Raw genomic sequence first — 15181 nt, 5'->3', positions numbered from 1 at the left:
TATTTTCCTGTCTGTTGTTTACACGTTGGCAGATGCGCCCTTTAGAGTGTTTCTCTGCTATTCAGCGTTAGCTCTGTGCTGTATTAAATTAATCATGTGCATCAAAGTGTTTTTCTGCTATTCATCCGTGCATGTTTATCGTTTGATGTATTATTTTTCAATTATTTTCCTGCATGTGTCAGTTGTTTACACGTTGGCAGATGCGCGGTTTAGAGTGTTTCTCTGCCATTGAGTGTTAAGTGCGTGCATGTTTCTCGTTTTGATAGATTCTTTTTCAATTATTAATCCTTTGTGTACCTCTTGTTTACGTGATGGGTTTGTGGGTCGATTTGTGGCGTGGCCGAACCGGAACTGAATTGGAACGCAATCCAAGCAATGCGAACCCAAACCAGAACCGGACCCATACTTTTTCCTTTTCGACACCCTGATCACAATACAGGTTCAATAGGAACACAATAATCGCTTTGCGACGGAGGCTCAATATGAAATTCATAGGCCCTGTCTCAATAAATACCCAGTAAGAAGTCAGGGGCCAATTCCCTACCGACTTTCTACTTTCTATGCTCGTACCGGATCTTTAAACTTCTTACTGATTCTATGAAGGCTTCGTGTTGGCGGCTTATAGGGGATCTCCAACCATTTGTTGATAGCGTCACCGCAATAAGGGCTTAATAAGAAACCAGTGGCCAATTCCCAAAAGACTCTCTACAGGAGGTTCATACAGCGCTTATAAACATTTTATTGAATTCCTTCGTACGGCTATTGACAACTGTCAACAGACATTCTATATAGTAGCAATACACTTTTTCATAAGGGCTGAAGGGTTCATCCCTGTGGCTAGGTTTGCATACGTTGTGTACAGTTTTTGGTTGAAGTAAATGCATTACAAAAAGCGTGATCTCAGACTGAAGTAGCTTCAAAGGGTTATACACACGCACAAAATTCGCATTTTTGCATTAATATGCACAGAGGGTACGATAGACAAGTCGTCTAAACCAGGGAAGGGTAACAGTAATGGTAACAGAAACGGTATATTACCAAAATTGAAGATGGTAACCATAACGGAAACGAATTTATTAACGAATGGCGGTCCGGTATTGAATTCGCGTAATGGCTATTCCTGTTGCGCGATGACATTGAGTGACTTTTATTTTCTGTTTTTGTATTTTGATGACTTCATTCCCTGTAATGCTATAAATACTACACAAGAGCATGGAAAGAAAGCGCAAAATGGATCTCGAGGGTGCATCCCTCACTTACCTTTCCCCAGTCCTCATAACTCCATGACATCGACACGTGACTATACTCCACCATAGCAGGAGGATGCCAGCCTACGATTTTTAGTTACTTATTTTGTACTTTTTTTCTTTTCACTGTGGCCATGGCAGTATTATTTACTGTTGAGAGCGTCTGCCTATGAATGCGACATTGGATGAAAGTTACGTCCATCTTGAGTTGCGGGACCCCGAGTGACTGAAGACTGAAAACATTTTCCTAAGTATATATGTGACGTATGAAAGAGGAGGTGCAACGCGCGCAATAAACATGTGTTCGTTCTCCGATTCACTGATCGCTCTGTTCCTTCGTCACATGAGCCGACAGGATAAAACCTGAAGCCAAGCCACCTGCAGCATGCCACCGAAACACCAACCGCTTGTGATTCCCAAATATGACGGGGAGGCCGGCAGCCTAACCATTCAGAAATGGCTCCGTCTGTTCGAGTCGAAGGCTGATTCCTGCAACTGGACTGACAACGAAAAGGTGCAGAATTTCAGCGAATATGTGGAAGGCGAAGCTTTCCGGTGATATGTAAACGAAATTTTTGACACCAACGAGACGTGGGAGGACATCAAATCCCTCATGAGTCACCGCTTCGCAACATCGGCTGCCGACCCTTTCCGCGCGTTTATTCATTATCGACAGCGCAGGGACCAGTCGATTGAGTCATATTATGAAGAAAAGCGAAGGCTCGGCGACTCCGCAGGACTCACGGCCGCTCACGTCGTTAATGGTCTGACAGACGGTCTTCTACCAGACTATGAGCTTGCCATCGCAGGATTGGACATTAAATCTTCCACGGATTGGTTTCGAGACGCCCAGACAATCGATATTGCTTAAAATCGTCAGAAGTCGCGAAGCACTTACAGTCAATCGCAACCCCGAAAGTACGTCCCAGCGGCTGGCACCCTGCAAACGCATCCCAACATTCCTAAGACCGAATGCAGGCACTGCGCGTCCCTCAGGTTCTCCCAGCAGTTTCACTGGCACAACGCCTGCCCTAACCGACCGTCAGTCTCTGCCCTCGGCCCTGACCAGAGAAACGGGGACAGCGATCCAAGGTTTCAGTAATTCATTTCAACGCATTCATTAATGGGAACCCTGTTACTGCATTCTGGATACGGTAGCCACAATTTCTTGCATCAGTGAACACATTTACAAGAGACTCAAACTTCAACTCCTCAGGAATTTCAGCATCGCAGTACAACAGGTTACATCTCCCACACAAACCTTGGGTTGCGTCCGCATTCATTTAAAAATTGGCGATACCGCACGGGAAGTGGAAGTTCATGTCCTCCGTGGTATGACGGCGCAATTCCTTCTTGGCCTCGACTACGCTTAAGACTTCAACCTTTCCCTTGACCTTTGAACCCGAACGCTAAAAGCACGAAGCACCCCTTCAAGCTGCATTACGCTCCAGTGATGGTTGAATCAAAGACGACTCCTTGCCGATAGCGCAACAACATCTACTTGATGCGCTTCTCCGGAAATACGATTCGGTCTTCTCCAAGTCTCAAACTGACATTGGGTCCATAGGCACTGAGCAGCACTCCATCACGCTCACGAGCGAAATCCAGATTCACAGATCACCGTACCGAACCTCGCAGACAGACACAGCGCAAATCGACACACAGGTAGAGTCACTCCTTAACCAATGCTTTATACGACCATCCTTGCCTCCGTATGCAGCTCCCGTCATACTAGCGGAGAAGAAAGGTGAAGGCCGTACTCGAATGTGTATTGATTACCGGAAACTCAACGCCGTAACAGTGCCTGACTACCAGCCCATACCCCGTATTGACGATGTGCTTGACTCTCTTGGGCCCTCACGCTACTACAGCGCATTGGACATTACCTCCGGATATTGGCATGTTCCTATGAGCCCAGACGACATTCATAAGATCGCGTTTGTCACACCCACGGGTCACTATGAATGGCTTGTCATGCCATTCGGTCGGAAGAATGCTCCGGCAACCTTCCAGCGAGCCATCAGGAACATCATTGTCACACATAACCTTCGCAACGTTGTCAACTATTTTGACGACATAGTCGTCCAGGAACACCTCACGAAGAACACCTCACGCGCCTTGACAGTCTGTTAGCAGCACTGCAAGCTGAACACGTCAAACTAAAACTTGAGAAGTGCCAGTTTGCGCGCACTCGTATCGATTACCTCGGCCACACAATTTGCAATGGCACAATATCACCTAAGCAATCCAACCTCGATGCCGTACGCAAATTCCTAGCTCCACAGTGCGTCAAGGATTTGCAACGTTTTCTGGGTACTGTCAATATCTACAAACAGTACATCGCTCATTTCAGCGACACATGTCTTCCCCTCACGGAACTCCTCAAGAAGGACACCCAGTGGCACTGGTCACCTGAATGCCATGCAGCATTTGCAGCTCTGCAGGCCCGCCTCACGGAAGCCCCGGTGCTTCACATATTTGACCCATCCAAACCTTGTACACTTTTCTGTGATGTCTCTCTCACCGGCGTTAGTGCGGTACTGAAGCAAGTCGGCGATGACCGAAATGACCATCCAATAGCCTACCATTGTCGCAAACTCTTGAAACACGAAACGAATTACACTGCTACGGAACTGGAATGCTTGGCCATCGTTGACGCTGTTGACAAGTGGCACTGCTACTTGCACGGCAGCCACTTCACAGTGTTCACAGACCACGCGGCGCTCCAGTGGTTGAAGACCATCAAGCGTCCTACAGGGCGTCTTTTTCGGTGGTCTCTTAAGCTGTCCATGTACGACATCACCTTCAAACATCAGCCGGGTTCGGCCAACGTCGAGGCCGACGCCTTATCCCGATCACCAGTGATCAGCCTACTCTCCACTCTGGCGCTCCAAAACGCCTCCTGTGACCTACCTGACGGTGCGTATACCTTGCAAAACGGTGTCCCCATAGTACGAAAACGCGGCCTACGCAAAATCTACGTCGCACCTTCGCTTCGCGACGCGCTTCTCCATGAAGCTCACCACGACTTTGGGCATATTGGCGTGCGAAAAACTCTCGGTCTTATATCTCCCCAGTACTACTGGCCTGACATCACCAACGATGTTTCCAACTTCATTCGTCACTGTGATATCTGTTAGCGATGCAAAAAGTCGAAACTGAAGAAATTTGGACTCTTGGAATCTCTGCCACCATTTGAGGAACCCTTCGACCTCATTGCAATGAATACCATCGGGGGATTCGCTGGATACGGTTCTAACGGTTTATTCACTTGGTCGTTGACCATGCCACACGATACTTCGATACGCATGGGCATTTGCGCAGAAGCATGAGACCGCCGACGCGTACATCTCTTGTCCTCGAGAAGTTTTTGTGACTGCCACGCCTCGCCGATTTCTTTCCGATCGAGGCCCAGGGTTTCTCACCAACACCTTCAAGCGGTTCCTGAAAAATAGGAACGTCCATCAATTATTCCCTTCGACCGGTCACCCCCAGTGCAATGGCCTCAATGAGCGCAGGAATCAAACTATCGTCAACCGACTCAAGTGCAAAATTCAGGAACAACCCAGGATCCCTTGGCACCAGCTCCTTATGCAAGTAGTCGCCGAATACAACCGCACCCCGCACGAAGTCACCCGTTTTTCTCCGTCATAATGCACGGCGTCCCTTCGTACGATCTTCACATCTCTGACAACATCCCGTCCCTCGCCGAAGCCCGTAGGCAAGCGGTGCGCAATTCTCTTGCCTACCATCAGAAAAACAAAGCAATCTACGACCGAAAGTTTCTTCCTGCTGATTTCTGCCCGGGAGACGCCGTACTCTATGAGACCCTGTGGCACCCCAACCGTGGGAAGCTCGCTCCTGCCATGGAAGGACCCTACACCATACTTCGCAAGATTTCACCTGTTAATTATGAAATCGACCGCTCCATCTTACCTCTTGGGCGGCTTACCAACATCGTCCATGTTAGTATCCCCACTCTCCAAGGCCGAAAATAAAGTTGTTGTTTCCATGTTAGTAAACTACGCCTCTACCATTCCCCCACTCGCAGTAAAGTTTCTACTTTCCGTAGAGAGGTTCGGTGATGTGTTGCGAGTACGGTAGCCGCTTGCAGGAGACATCCGACGAGAGGGATAACTCAACAGTAACAATATTTAATACAAATATATACAAGGCATATACATATCAAGGCAAAGGCTTACTGATTAAGAACTCGGGGGACGTGAAGGTGACAAGGTCCCAGACCTTCCGGTGGTGAAAGTCCCCGCTCGAGCTGTCGCAAATTAGCGGGTGTCCGCTTATAAAGACCAAAATTGGCCGCTGCCCACCAACATGGTAGCGCCAATCAAAACGTTGAAAAGAAAGCGAAACCAACCGTCTAACTGGTTACATTAACTAGGTTGGACACGTGAAATCCTCCGCCCCACTTGGGCTAAATCTGTTAATCCCGTCCGCCATCTTGGACATGTCGTAGTGTCCACAGTGCTTTCGGCTCAAGGGATTGCCTCTATAGGGCCAGAAAAGCGAGCTGACCAAATGGGTCACGAGTGGCGGAGTCCCAAGAAAAGCAGCTGTCGCGCACGAGCACAAAGAGTTATTCAACTGGTCGTTCAGACTGCCGACGATGGAGGCGAAAATAAAAATGTTTACGTAGATACAGGTTTAACCTTTACACTGGCTTTTACCTTGGGGGGGGGGGGGTGACGTATGAAACAGGAGGTGCAGCGCGCGCAATAAACATATCCTCCAATGTTCTCCAATTCACTGATCGCTCTGTTCCTTCGTCACACACACACACACACACACACACATATATATATATATATACTTTATCTTGCAAGACAAGATGTGAGTATCCCACCAACTTGAAATACACCGAAGCAGCACTTGGGCAAAACAGGGTGCTGGTAGAGCCGGACGGGCTGTCCTCCCGCAGCTCCGTAACAACCGTTCCATTACCGGAAACAGTAACGGAAACTAAACGGAAACGAAATTGAAAGGCCGGCATCAGAAACGGATAACGGAAACGAAAATATAGCAGTAATGAAAATGGAAACGGTAACCAAAATACGTCCGTTATCCTTCCCTGGTCTAAACTACGGATAAGGGTAGCAAACCTGATGCATAACGAAGGTCTAATCCTAGACCTGGTTCCGAAATGGAGGTATAAAACAGATCTAAGTCTAAACTTCAGTGCTAATGCATGTCTAAGAGCCACGAATAAGTTTAGGCATCTTGTCTAGAAAAGGTGTAAATGATGATGAAAAGTGGAAGTCACTGAAAAGGTTAGCCAGCTGTAGGACTCAAACCCACATCTTCTGAATTACAGGTCCAGGGTTGTAGCGATTCCTGCCTCAGAACATCGATTGTCTCATGTGTAAATCATGTCTAAGGTGGGACAGCTATTAGCTTTACATTAGCACGTCTACTGCCTTGCTAGGGACGGTTAATAGATATTACGTCTAGCCTCAGACATTCTATAGCTATCTGAGATGTCTAAGGTTAGGCATCACATAGACATCTATTATCCCACCTATCCTCACGATGGCTGTACCTGAAGTTCTTCTTGGAACAAAGAGAAGCGAGAGTTCCGACGGACTTCACGACGGACGGTTTCAAATACGGGAGGGGAAGACAAAGGTAAACAATCAGTTATTCTGAGTAGAAGAATTGGCGATCCCTTATGGTCATTGCACGAGCCAGATGCCAACGCTGCTTTTTCCGACAACTGATGCGAAATGTACATCATCTCGAAAGGCGTCATCGTAATTGTTTTTCAGAATTCACTCTTTAGCTTTCTTGCGTTGCGTCCGTGGAGAAGAAATCGAAGCTAGATTCTATTGTGTGTGCTGCAGAAGCCGCTAATAGACATTTCCCGGAATCAGAAACCACTACGTCATTCCAAAACGCCACGGTGCACTCTAGTTTCGGCGAGGTGCCTAGTACTTAATAGGATGCAGATGCTCATTCCCGCTTAAGCTTTGCCAACGAGTTGCCACTGTCATTATGAAGGTCCTTGTCTCTCTTGTTATAGCTCTCTACGTTACTGGTAAGTTGTTCTTTTGTCGTCACAGCATTGGTTCGCTTTGTGTCTGTTTTGCAACTAGTTCAACTATACAAAATTTCCCGTGTATCTTTCACTCAAGGTATCAAGGTTCGTATGGGTTCACGTTCATGTGTTGCCGTATTCAAGCGATCAAAGTGAAAGGACTACGCTCCCCAAGTAGGCTTCTGCGCAGCGGAAGAAGGAGAAGGTGTAAAATAAACCTATAATGCAAAAAAAAAAAGAAGTTTGCCCACCAAAAGGGTCAGACGACATAGAATGACGCTACATTTGCCAATGCCCCTCTCGACTCCATGTGCAAACAACAGAAGTGAGAAACAGTAGGGCATGCGCCATACCGTTCTAGTGTCTCCCGTCTTGTTAAGCGATACAATGTTAAAGACCTGCTGGGCCATTCCACGCCAGGTGATCCAGAGATGCCGCTCGAACCCTCATGAATTTTATGTGAGGTTTTTTGGTGGTTCCTTATGGCTCCGAAACCAACAGAACGTTGGTCTTTTCTAAGGAAATTGAAATTGATGGGGTGCCGAGCCCCTCAAAGATGCAGTGCTCTTGCGAAAACCTATGTCGTTTTAAGCAGGCGTTACGGTCCACGTAAGGCACGGATCATGTTAGAAATCGTCTTATTTGGCAGGGGAGAGTTCATTTTACTGTATGTAAGCAATTGTGACCATCTCACTAGACGGGCTCGACGCTCGTGGCGTGCACGAAATTTGCAAAGTTTATGCAAGTTTACGGATTTGCAATATAAAATTCTAGAACTTCTTCCTAAACAGTTTTTGTCGAATAGCACCCACGTTGCACCTTAAGCACAAAAACCCAACCCCGCCCGTGCAATGTAAGCCGCAGTTAAAAAATTTAAAATGTAAAGCCGCAGTAAAAAAAAACGTGAAAATTAGACTAGATGCACATTTTTGACCGAAAAATTCGTCCACCGGCTTTGGTACGCAAAGAAAGATTGCAGTGCGCACGTGATACATAAAATCACCAGGATTCTAAGTATGTGGAAACAGATAAGTATAAGTAACAGTAAAGATTCGAAACATTTATTTTACTGAAAAAACAAGCTTTCGAACGGAGTCCGTCCTTCATCGGGTGCGATACATTGAACACTTGTATCAAACTTGGTAGAGATATTTATACTAATGCACATCAGAGAAAGGGGACAACAAGAAGGTGGTGATTTTTTCTTTGCCTCCCTTCTCTGATGTACGTTTGTATATATATATATATATATATATATATATATAACAGGTGTTCAATGTATCGCACCTGATGAAGGACGGACTCCGTCCGAAAGCATCGTTTTCAGTAAAATAAATGTTTCAATCTCTTTAAGTACTTCTGTTATTCACTTGCGAGTGCTAGAATTGTCCCTCTTTTTTTTGTGTGTGGAAACAGTGCTTCTACTCTTTGAGAAACCCTAAAATCGCAGGTAGACTGGTAGAAATCCTGCGAACCGGTAGGGAAGTGTGAAGGGAATTGCCTCAGGACGAGAGTCGCCGATGTTTCGAACAGAGACTGTTCTTCTGGGCAGGATGTGATATACCAAACATAAAATTCCAGCGGCAACAGAGCTGTCCCATCTCCCATTATGAGTCGCTCCAAATAATAATAATGCGAGAAGCGACACAGTAGCTCCCAGCAAATGGCGGGAGAGGAAGGGGAACTTTAGTGCGTCATAGAGAATCGTCATCGTCCACCGATATCACTACTCAGTAAACTGAGTTATACGTTTGATATGACAATTTGAGTCAAATTTATTACTCAGAAGCGGCGTTACGAAGGATACTACATGTTTATGTTATCAGGACTTCTTATTTTTATGTCAGATGTCAGCTTCGGCAGTCTGTGAGATATTGATAAAGGCAGAACAGCACATTTCTTTTGAGAAAGGACACGTCTTTTGCATGCTTCAACCCTAGGCTGTTCTCAAATTCAGCATAAACCAGGTCTTCGAAAAACGAATGATGATCAATGAAATTAAATTATGTATATGACAAGTGTTCAACTATGAAACAGATTCACTGAATGTATGCACATTTCATAGGCGCTCGTAGTGGAGGAGGTACCAGTAATAATAATAATCCATTTATTAATGTGCCCAAGAACAGCCGAAGCCTTGGTGTTGGCGCACGCAGACAATGCAGTATTTACAAATATATACACATATAGTATATATATATACAGGGTGTTTCAGTTAAATCCCCAGGCTAAATAATTCGCGAACCGGTGCACCAATCGAATAACTTTCTTTTTTACAAGTATCTGTCCAATACCGCCTACAAGATGCGCACCGCGTGAATGAGCGGGAGGCGCTCATTATTTAAATAAAAATGCAAATGAGTTTCGTAAAAAAGCGTAACTTCTAAAGCAGGGCGCTGTCGGTATTAAAATGGGTACTACCCCTTTTGGGACCTTCAGTGGACACCTTTCAGAGAAAAATCTGCCACCGAAGCGGGTCATTTGTTGCAGTAATTAATTGGTTTCGGTTTACGTATTTTTGTCGCGGCTGGTCGCGGCGAAGCGCAAAAGGACGTAATTCATTGGTGTAATTCATTGGTGTAAGGACGTAATTCATTGATGGATAAGGGAGTGAAAGAGCGTCTTTTTGCGCTTCGCCGCGACCAGCCGCGACAAAAATTCGTAAACCGAAACCAATTAATTACTGCAACAAATGACCCGCTTCGGTGGCAGATTTTTCTCTGAAAGGTGTCCACTGAAGGTCCCAAAAGGGGTAGTGCCCATTTTAATACCGACAGCGCCCTGCTTTAGAAGTTACGCTTTTTTACGAAACTCATTTGCATTTTTATTTAAATAATGAGCGCCTCCCGCTCATTCACGCGGTGCGCATCTTGTAGGCGGTATTGGACAGATACTTGTAAAAAAGAAAGTTATTCGATTGGTGCACCGGTTCGCGAATTATTTAGCCCGGGGATTTAACTGAAACACCCTGTATATACATACATATACAGATTACGCGAAACGTAACATAACATATTCAGGAAGAGGAACGTAACAGGAAGATATTCACACTGATACATACAGTACAGACTTAGAGATATACAGTACATAGCACTAAAAGGGGGAAAAAAACTGTACAACTTCATGTGTTACTGAGTGAACGCAAGAGGAGAGTTTTAAAAACGTTTGAATGGGAGGTAAAGATATCAACAGAGGGGTAAATTGCGTTTGTCATTTGTTGAATACGTACGATCGGATTTGCAGGCGTATGGTGGGATAAGTACAATATATTCGTGTGTCGGGTTACATTGACAGGTACGGCGATATGAAGCTCATGTAATAAAGATGGTGAAAGATGAAAGTCACTGAAAAGGATATCCAGCTGTAGGACTCGAACCCACATCTTCGAGATGTTGTATCGAGAAAACTGTGTAAGATCTTATACCAGAGCATAATATCACGAAAACGGCGTCGCGTTGAGAGTGGTTGGAGGTTGAGAAATGACATTATCTCAGTATACACATGCATTCTAAAGTGCGGGCTTTTGTCTTACAAGTACGCTATGTACAATGTGTAGAAATTTCTTCTGGACAGATTCAATCCGTGACGAGTCATTGCATGAAAGAGAGTTCCACACGGAGGCGTACGCCTTTTTTGTGACAATTATGAACAGCATAAGTGTCACAAAAAAGGCATACACCTCCCGTTTTCAACGAATCAGGGCAGATAACCATATCATTCGAGGGGATGATTGGTTAGGAGCGTGCTATGGGGTGAAGTTCATTTTTAAGAGTGTACACGAAAAATTCGAATTGGAGACGCAATCCTTCGCGGCCAAAAATTTATATAGCGACACATACAGCGTTGACAAGATCTTGTAGTGACGGTTACCCGATATTCGCACTATATGCCTCAAACCCGCTTCCTCATTCAGAAAGAAGAAGAAAAAAAAACCCGACAAACACGGAAGTCAAACCGCACATATTGCCTTAAAAAAAAAAGACCTTTTGTCTTTCTCCTTTTGCAACACTTGAGTCGGTGTATGTACGAGGAAATGGCCCTATATACGAGCAGAAAAAAAAAAAAAAAAAAAGAAAGCGAACGACTTCCTTGCCCGTGCGCTGGAACAGAAGACGTCACTATTGAAAGCCACACGAGACCCTTTTGTTCCACATGGCCACACAATAAGGAGTCATAATAGCTCGCCAGTGCAACAGTAGGCGACACATTTTTTACTGCCCGTAAGCAGTGGCTAAAGCGACCTAGCGAACACGCCGTGAACAAGAGAAAATGCCCCTTACGTCGAAGAAGGACGCCATTGTTGATCGTCCGTTAATGATGTTCTATGGGCCAAGCGAGACAACGGCTTTTCTCGTGGCACGCGGCAGGCCACGTGAACCAAGCATGCGCTCCTCCTAAAAACAAACGAAAAACGTTCTGTGCGCGGGACAACAGCATTTTCTTTCTCTCCCTTATATTTTCTTTTCCAACATCATCATGCCTCTTCGTTCTTTCGTTCGCATGGATTTTCTCTGTTGTTTTTTTACAAGGGTATGTCCTCAACAGCACGCATTAACAATGTATGGTGTATTATATTGTTATTAGCGTATGATAGCATATCAATATATATTTCAAGGATATCTTTGTTTAATCTGGAGCCAACGACGCGCTCAGGAGCATGTAGCGTCATATACCGTTATGAGCCTTACTCACAGACCATCACATCACTTATATATATATAGCCCATCTTTCGACATCAACGTCACCGCCCATCATCCGACATCAACTTCAAAACCCATCATCCAGCATCAACACATCCCATCATTCTTCATGATGGGATGACGAACGAAGGCCATTGTGACCATCATGAGCGAATTTGCCGAATTATCCGTCTGCAGATCATCTTCTTTCGTCATGTGCACCTTGCTGTGGCTGTAAAACCGGCATATTCAAACCACGTGTGGCTATTCGACGGCTACTTCACCGCATAGCACGCTCCTATAGCCAACTATCATCTCGAATGATATCGTTATCTGCCCTGATTTGTTGAAAACGGGAGGCGTACGCCTCTTTTGTGACACTTATGCATTTTCGCAGAGAACACTATACTTTTCGTAGACTGTTCCAGTCGTGTATTGTTCTGGGGAAAATGGATAATTTAAATACTTCGGGATTTGAATTCAGCAAGAATAAGTTATAAATAATACTTCATAATTGACACAAAAAAGGCGTACGCCTCCCGTTTTCAACAAATCGGGACAGATAACGATATCATTCGAGATGATGGTTAACTAGGAGCGTGCTATGCGGTGAAGTTCATCTTTAAGAGTGTATAGGAAACCATCGCCCCGAATGAAATCGTTCTCTCTCGCGCCTGACTTGCTGGAAACCGGGGGCGTGCTCCTTTTTGTGACACTTATGCAGTTATGTTAGCTGTCACAATCTTACCGCACTCTCATTGATAACGGTGTCGTTCTGTGCAATGATTGGGCCTTCAAACCTCCATTTTTAACAAATGCAGGAAGCAGATAAGAGAACGATATCATTCCAAATGAAGGTTGGGTTGAGGGAGTGTTGTGCTGTGAAATTCTGTGTGACATACATCGTTCAACATACACTCCTAAAAATGAACTTTACCACATAGTACTCTCCTAGCCAACCATCATCCCGAGTGACTTCGTTCTGTCCCTGATTTGCTGAAATGGGGGGGGGGGGGGGTACGCCATTTCTGTGGCATTATGCAGCTCATAATTCCCACAAAAATGGCGTACGCCCGCCGTTTTCATCAAATCGATGAAGAGAGCGTCGTCATTCGCACTCTAAAAACTTTACTGCACCGACCATTTCCACAAATGATCGGGTTATCGCTTCTGACTCGAGGAGAGAGAAAGGCGTACACCTTTTTGTGTTAGTTATCATACATCTAAATTGACACAAAAAGGCGTACACCTCCCTCTCTCTTCGAATCAGAAGTGATATAACCCTATCATTCGTGGCAATGGTTGGCGCAGAGCGTGCTATGCGGTGAAGTTCATTTGTAAGAGTATACGACTTGTGACATGTTGTAAATGCGAGGATATGCTCTTGAAACACAACCCACACTGTACGGAGATACGGGCCCAGGAGATACGGAGATAGCTGGACGCTGGATACCAGCATGAAAAAGACCCTCCTCTTTGTTTCTCCTTGGAAACATGCGTGTATCTGCATGGAGAACTACTGAAGAAGTGCATTTAACCACAATATTTCCCGTGCTTCTTGCAAAGAAAAGGGGTAACCCAGCCATTTCGTAGCCACTCTCGCGTCCGTGAACTCGTTCTTCCCCACCCTCCTCATCGTTTCTCCTTGGAAACATGCGTGTATCTGCATGGAGAACAACTGAAGAAGTGCATTTAACCACAATAATTCCCGTGCTTCTTGCAAAGAAATGGGGTAACCCAGCCATTTCGTAGCCACTCTCGCGTCCGTGAACTACGTTCTTCCCCACCCTCCTCATCGTTTCTCCTTGGAAACATGCGTGTATCTGCATGGAGAACAACTGAAGAAGTGCATTTAACCACAATAATTCCCGTGCTTCTTGCAAATAAATGGGGTAACCCAGCCATTTCGTAGCCACTCTCGCCTCCGTGAACTACGTTCTTCCCCACCCTCCTCATCGTTTCTCCTTGGAAACATGCGTGTATCTGCATGGAGAACAACTGAAGAAGTGCATTTAACCACAATAATTCCCGTGCTTCTTGCAAAGAAATGGGGTAACCCAGCCATTTCGTAGCCACTCTCGCGTCCGTGAACTCGTTCTTCCCTACCCTCCTCTTTGTTTCTCCTTGGAAACATGCGTGTATCTGCATGGAGAACTACTGAAGAAGTGCATTTAACCACAATAATTCCCGTGCTTCTTGCAAAGAAATGGGGTAACCCAGCCATTTCGTAGCCACTCTCGCGTCCGTGAACTCGTTCTTCTGCACCCTCCTCTTCGTTTCTCCTTGGAAACATGCGTGTATCTGCATGGAGAACAACTGAAGAAGTGGTTACAAGTCGTCGGGTGACCTCATTTTTGATAAGATAGCTCTGATTTCCGCACTCACCGCGCGTGTTTGTTCCGTGGGTAAGGCTTGTAACCCTTTCCCCCCTCGTGTGGCGTGTCACTGTAACCCCCTTTCTTCGCAGCTTTGCGCTCAAACTACGAGCCGTCAAAAAAAGAGGCGGAGCCCAGGGCTCATTTCCACGGATTTTCGGCGAATTTATTTCGACAATCGCCATTGCATTACGAGTGGGATTATGTGCTATACTGAGTAAAATGACCACGGGGAACCCATTCCCGCAAACAAAACGTTAGGTTGCCTTGGGAAATTTCGGAGTTCAATTCAAGAAATTAACTTTCTGTCAATTGAAATGAAATAAAAATGTTACCAATATGTGGCAAAAGTTATTGGCAGAAGAAAAATCCATCGGAGCGGAAGACCAGCCACACAGACTGGCTCCCTCTTACGTTTCACACGGACTAAACTACTACTACTACTACTACTACTGACTGACCGACTAGACAGACTAGACTAAGGCCCAGTTTCACCAACGCTGATTAACATTTGAAACGAGATCAACGGTCCCTTAACTTGAATTTAACGATTAACTGTGCTTCACTAAAGCAAGTTATTGTCACTGAAACATTCATCACATTTTGTAAGAAGCAAAAATGGGGATTGAAGTCACCACAAAGTCAGACGATATAAAACGAACCCCGAAATTTGCTCGCAGATTTACTTTTTTGTGTCCTTTAGGAATCGAGTGGATTCATTTGAACAGTCTCAGCGTTTCCATAGGATAACATTGGATTGCTTCGGGGGGTCAGATGTCGACGCAATTGCACAACACACTGCCAGGAACGACAGATTTCGCTCCCAACTTT

General features: G+C 45.4%; 1 protein-coding gene across 1 annotated transcript in view; it reads left to right on the top strand.

Moving 5' to 3' along the window:
* The first annotated feature begins 4900 nt into the window (after window positions 1-4900).
* LOC135370530 (uncharacterized) overlaps window positions 4901-15181 on the top strand; it is a 37817-nt gene continuing 27536 nt past the window's right edge. The window contains exon 1 of the mRNA XM_064604310.1: window positions 4901-5212. Coding sequence (XP_064460380.1) covers window positions 4901-5212 — 312 coding nt within the window. The remainder of the gene's footprint in view (window positions 5213-15181) is intronic.

This window comes from Ornithodoros turicata, chromosome 10, assembly GCF_037126465.1.
Source record: "Ornithodoros turicata isolate Travis chromosome 10, ASM3712646v1, whole genome shotgun sequence".
Lineage (NCBI taxonomy): Eukaryota > Metazoa > Arthropoda > Arachnida > Ixodida > Argasidae > Ornithodoros > Ornithodoros turicata.
The sequence above is the reverse complement of the archived record's forward strand: the minus strand, read 5'-3'. Positions and strand labels throughout refer to the sequence as shown.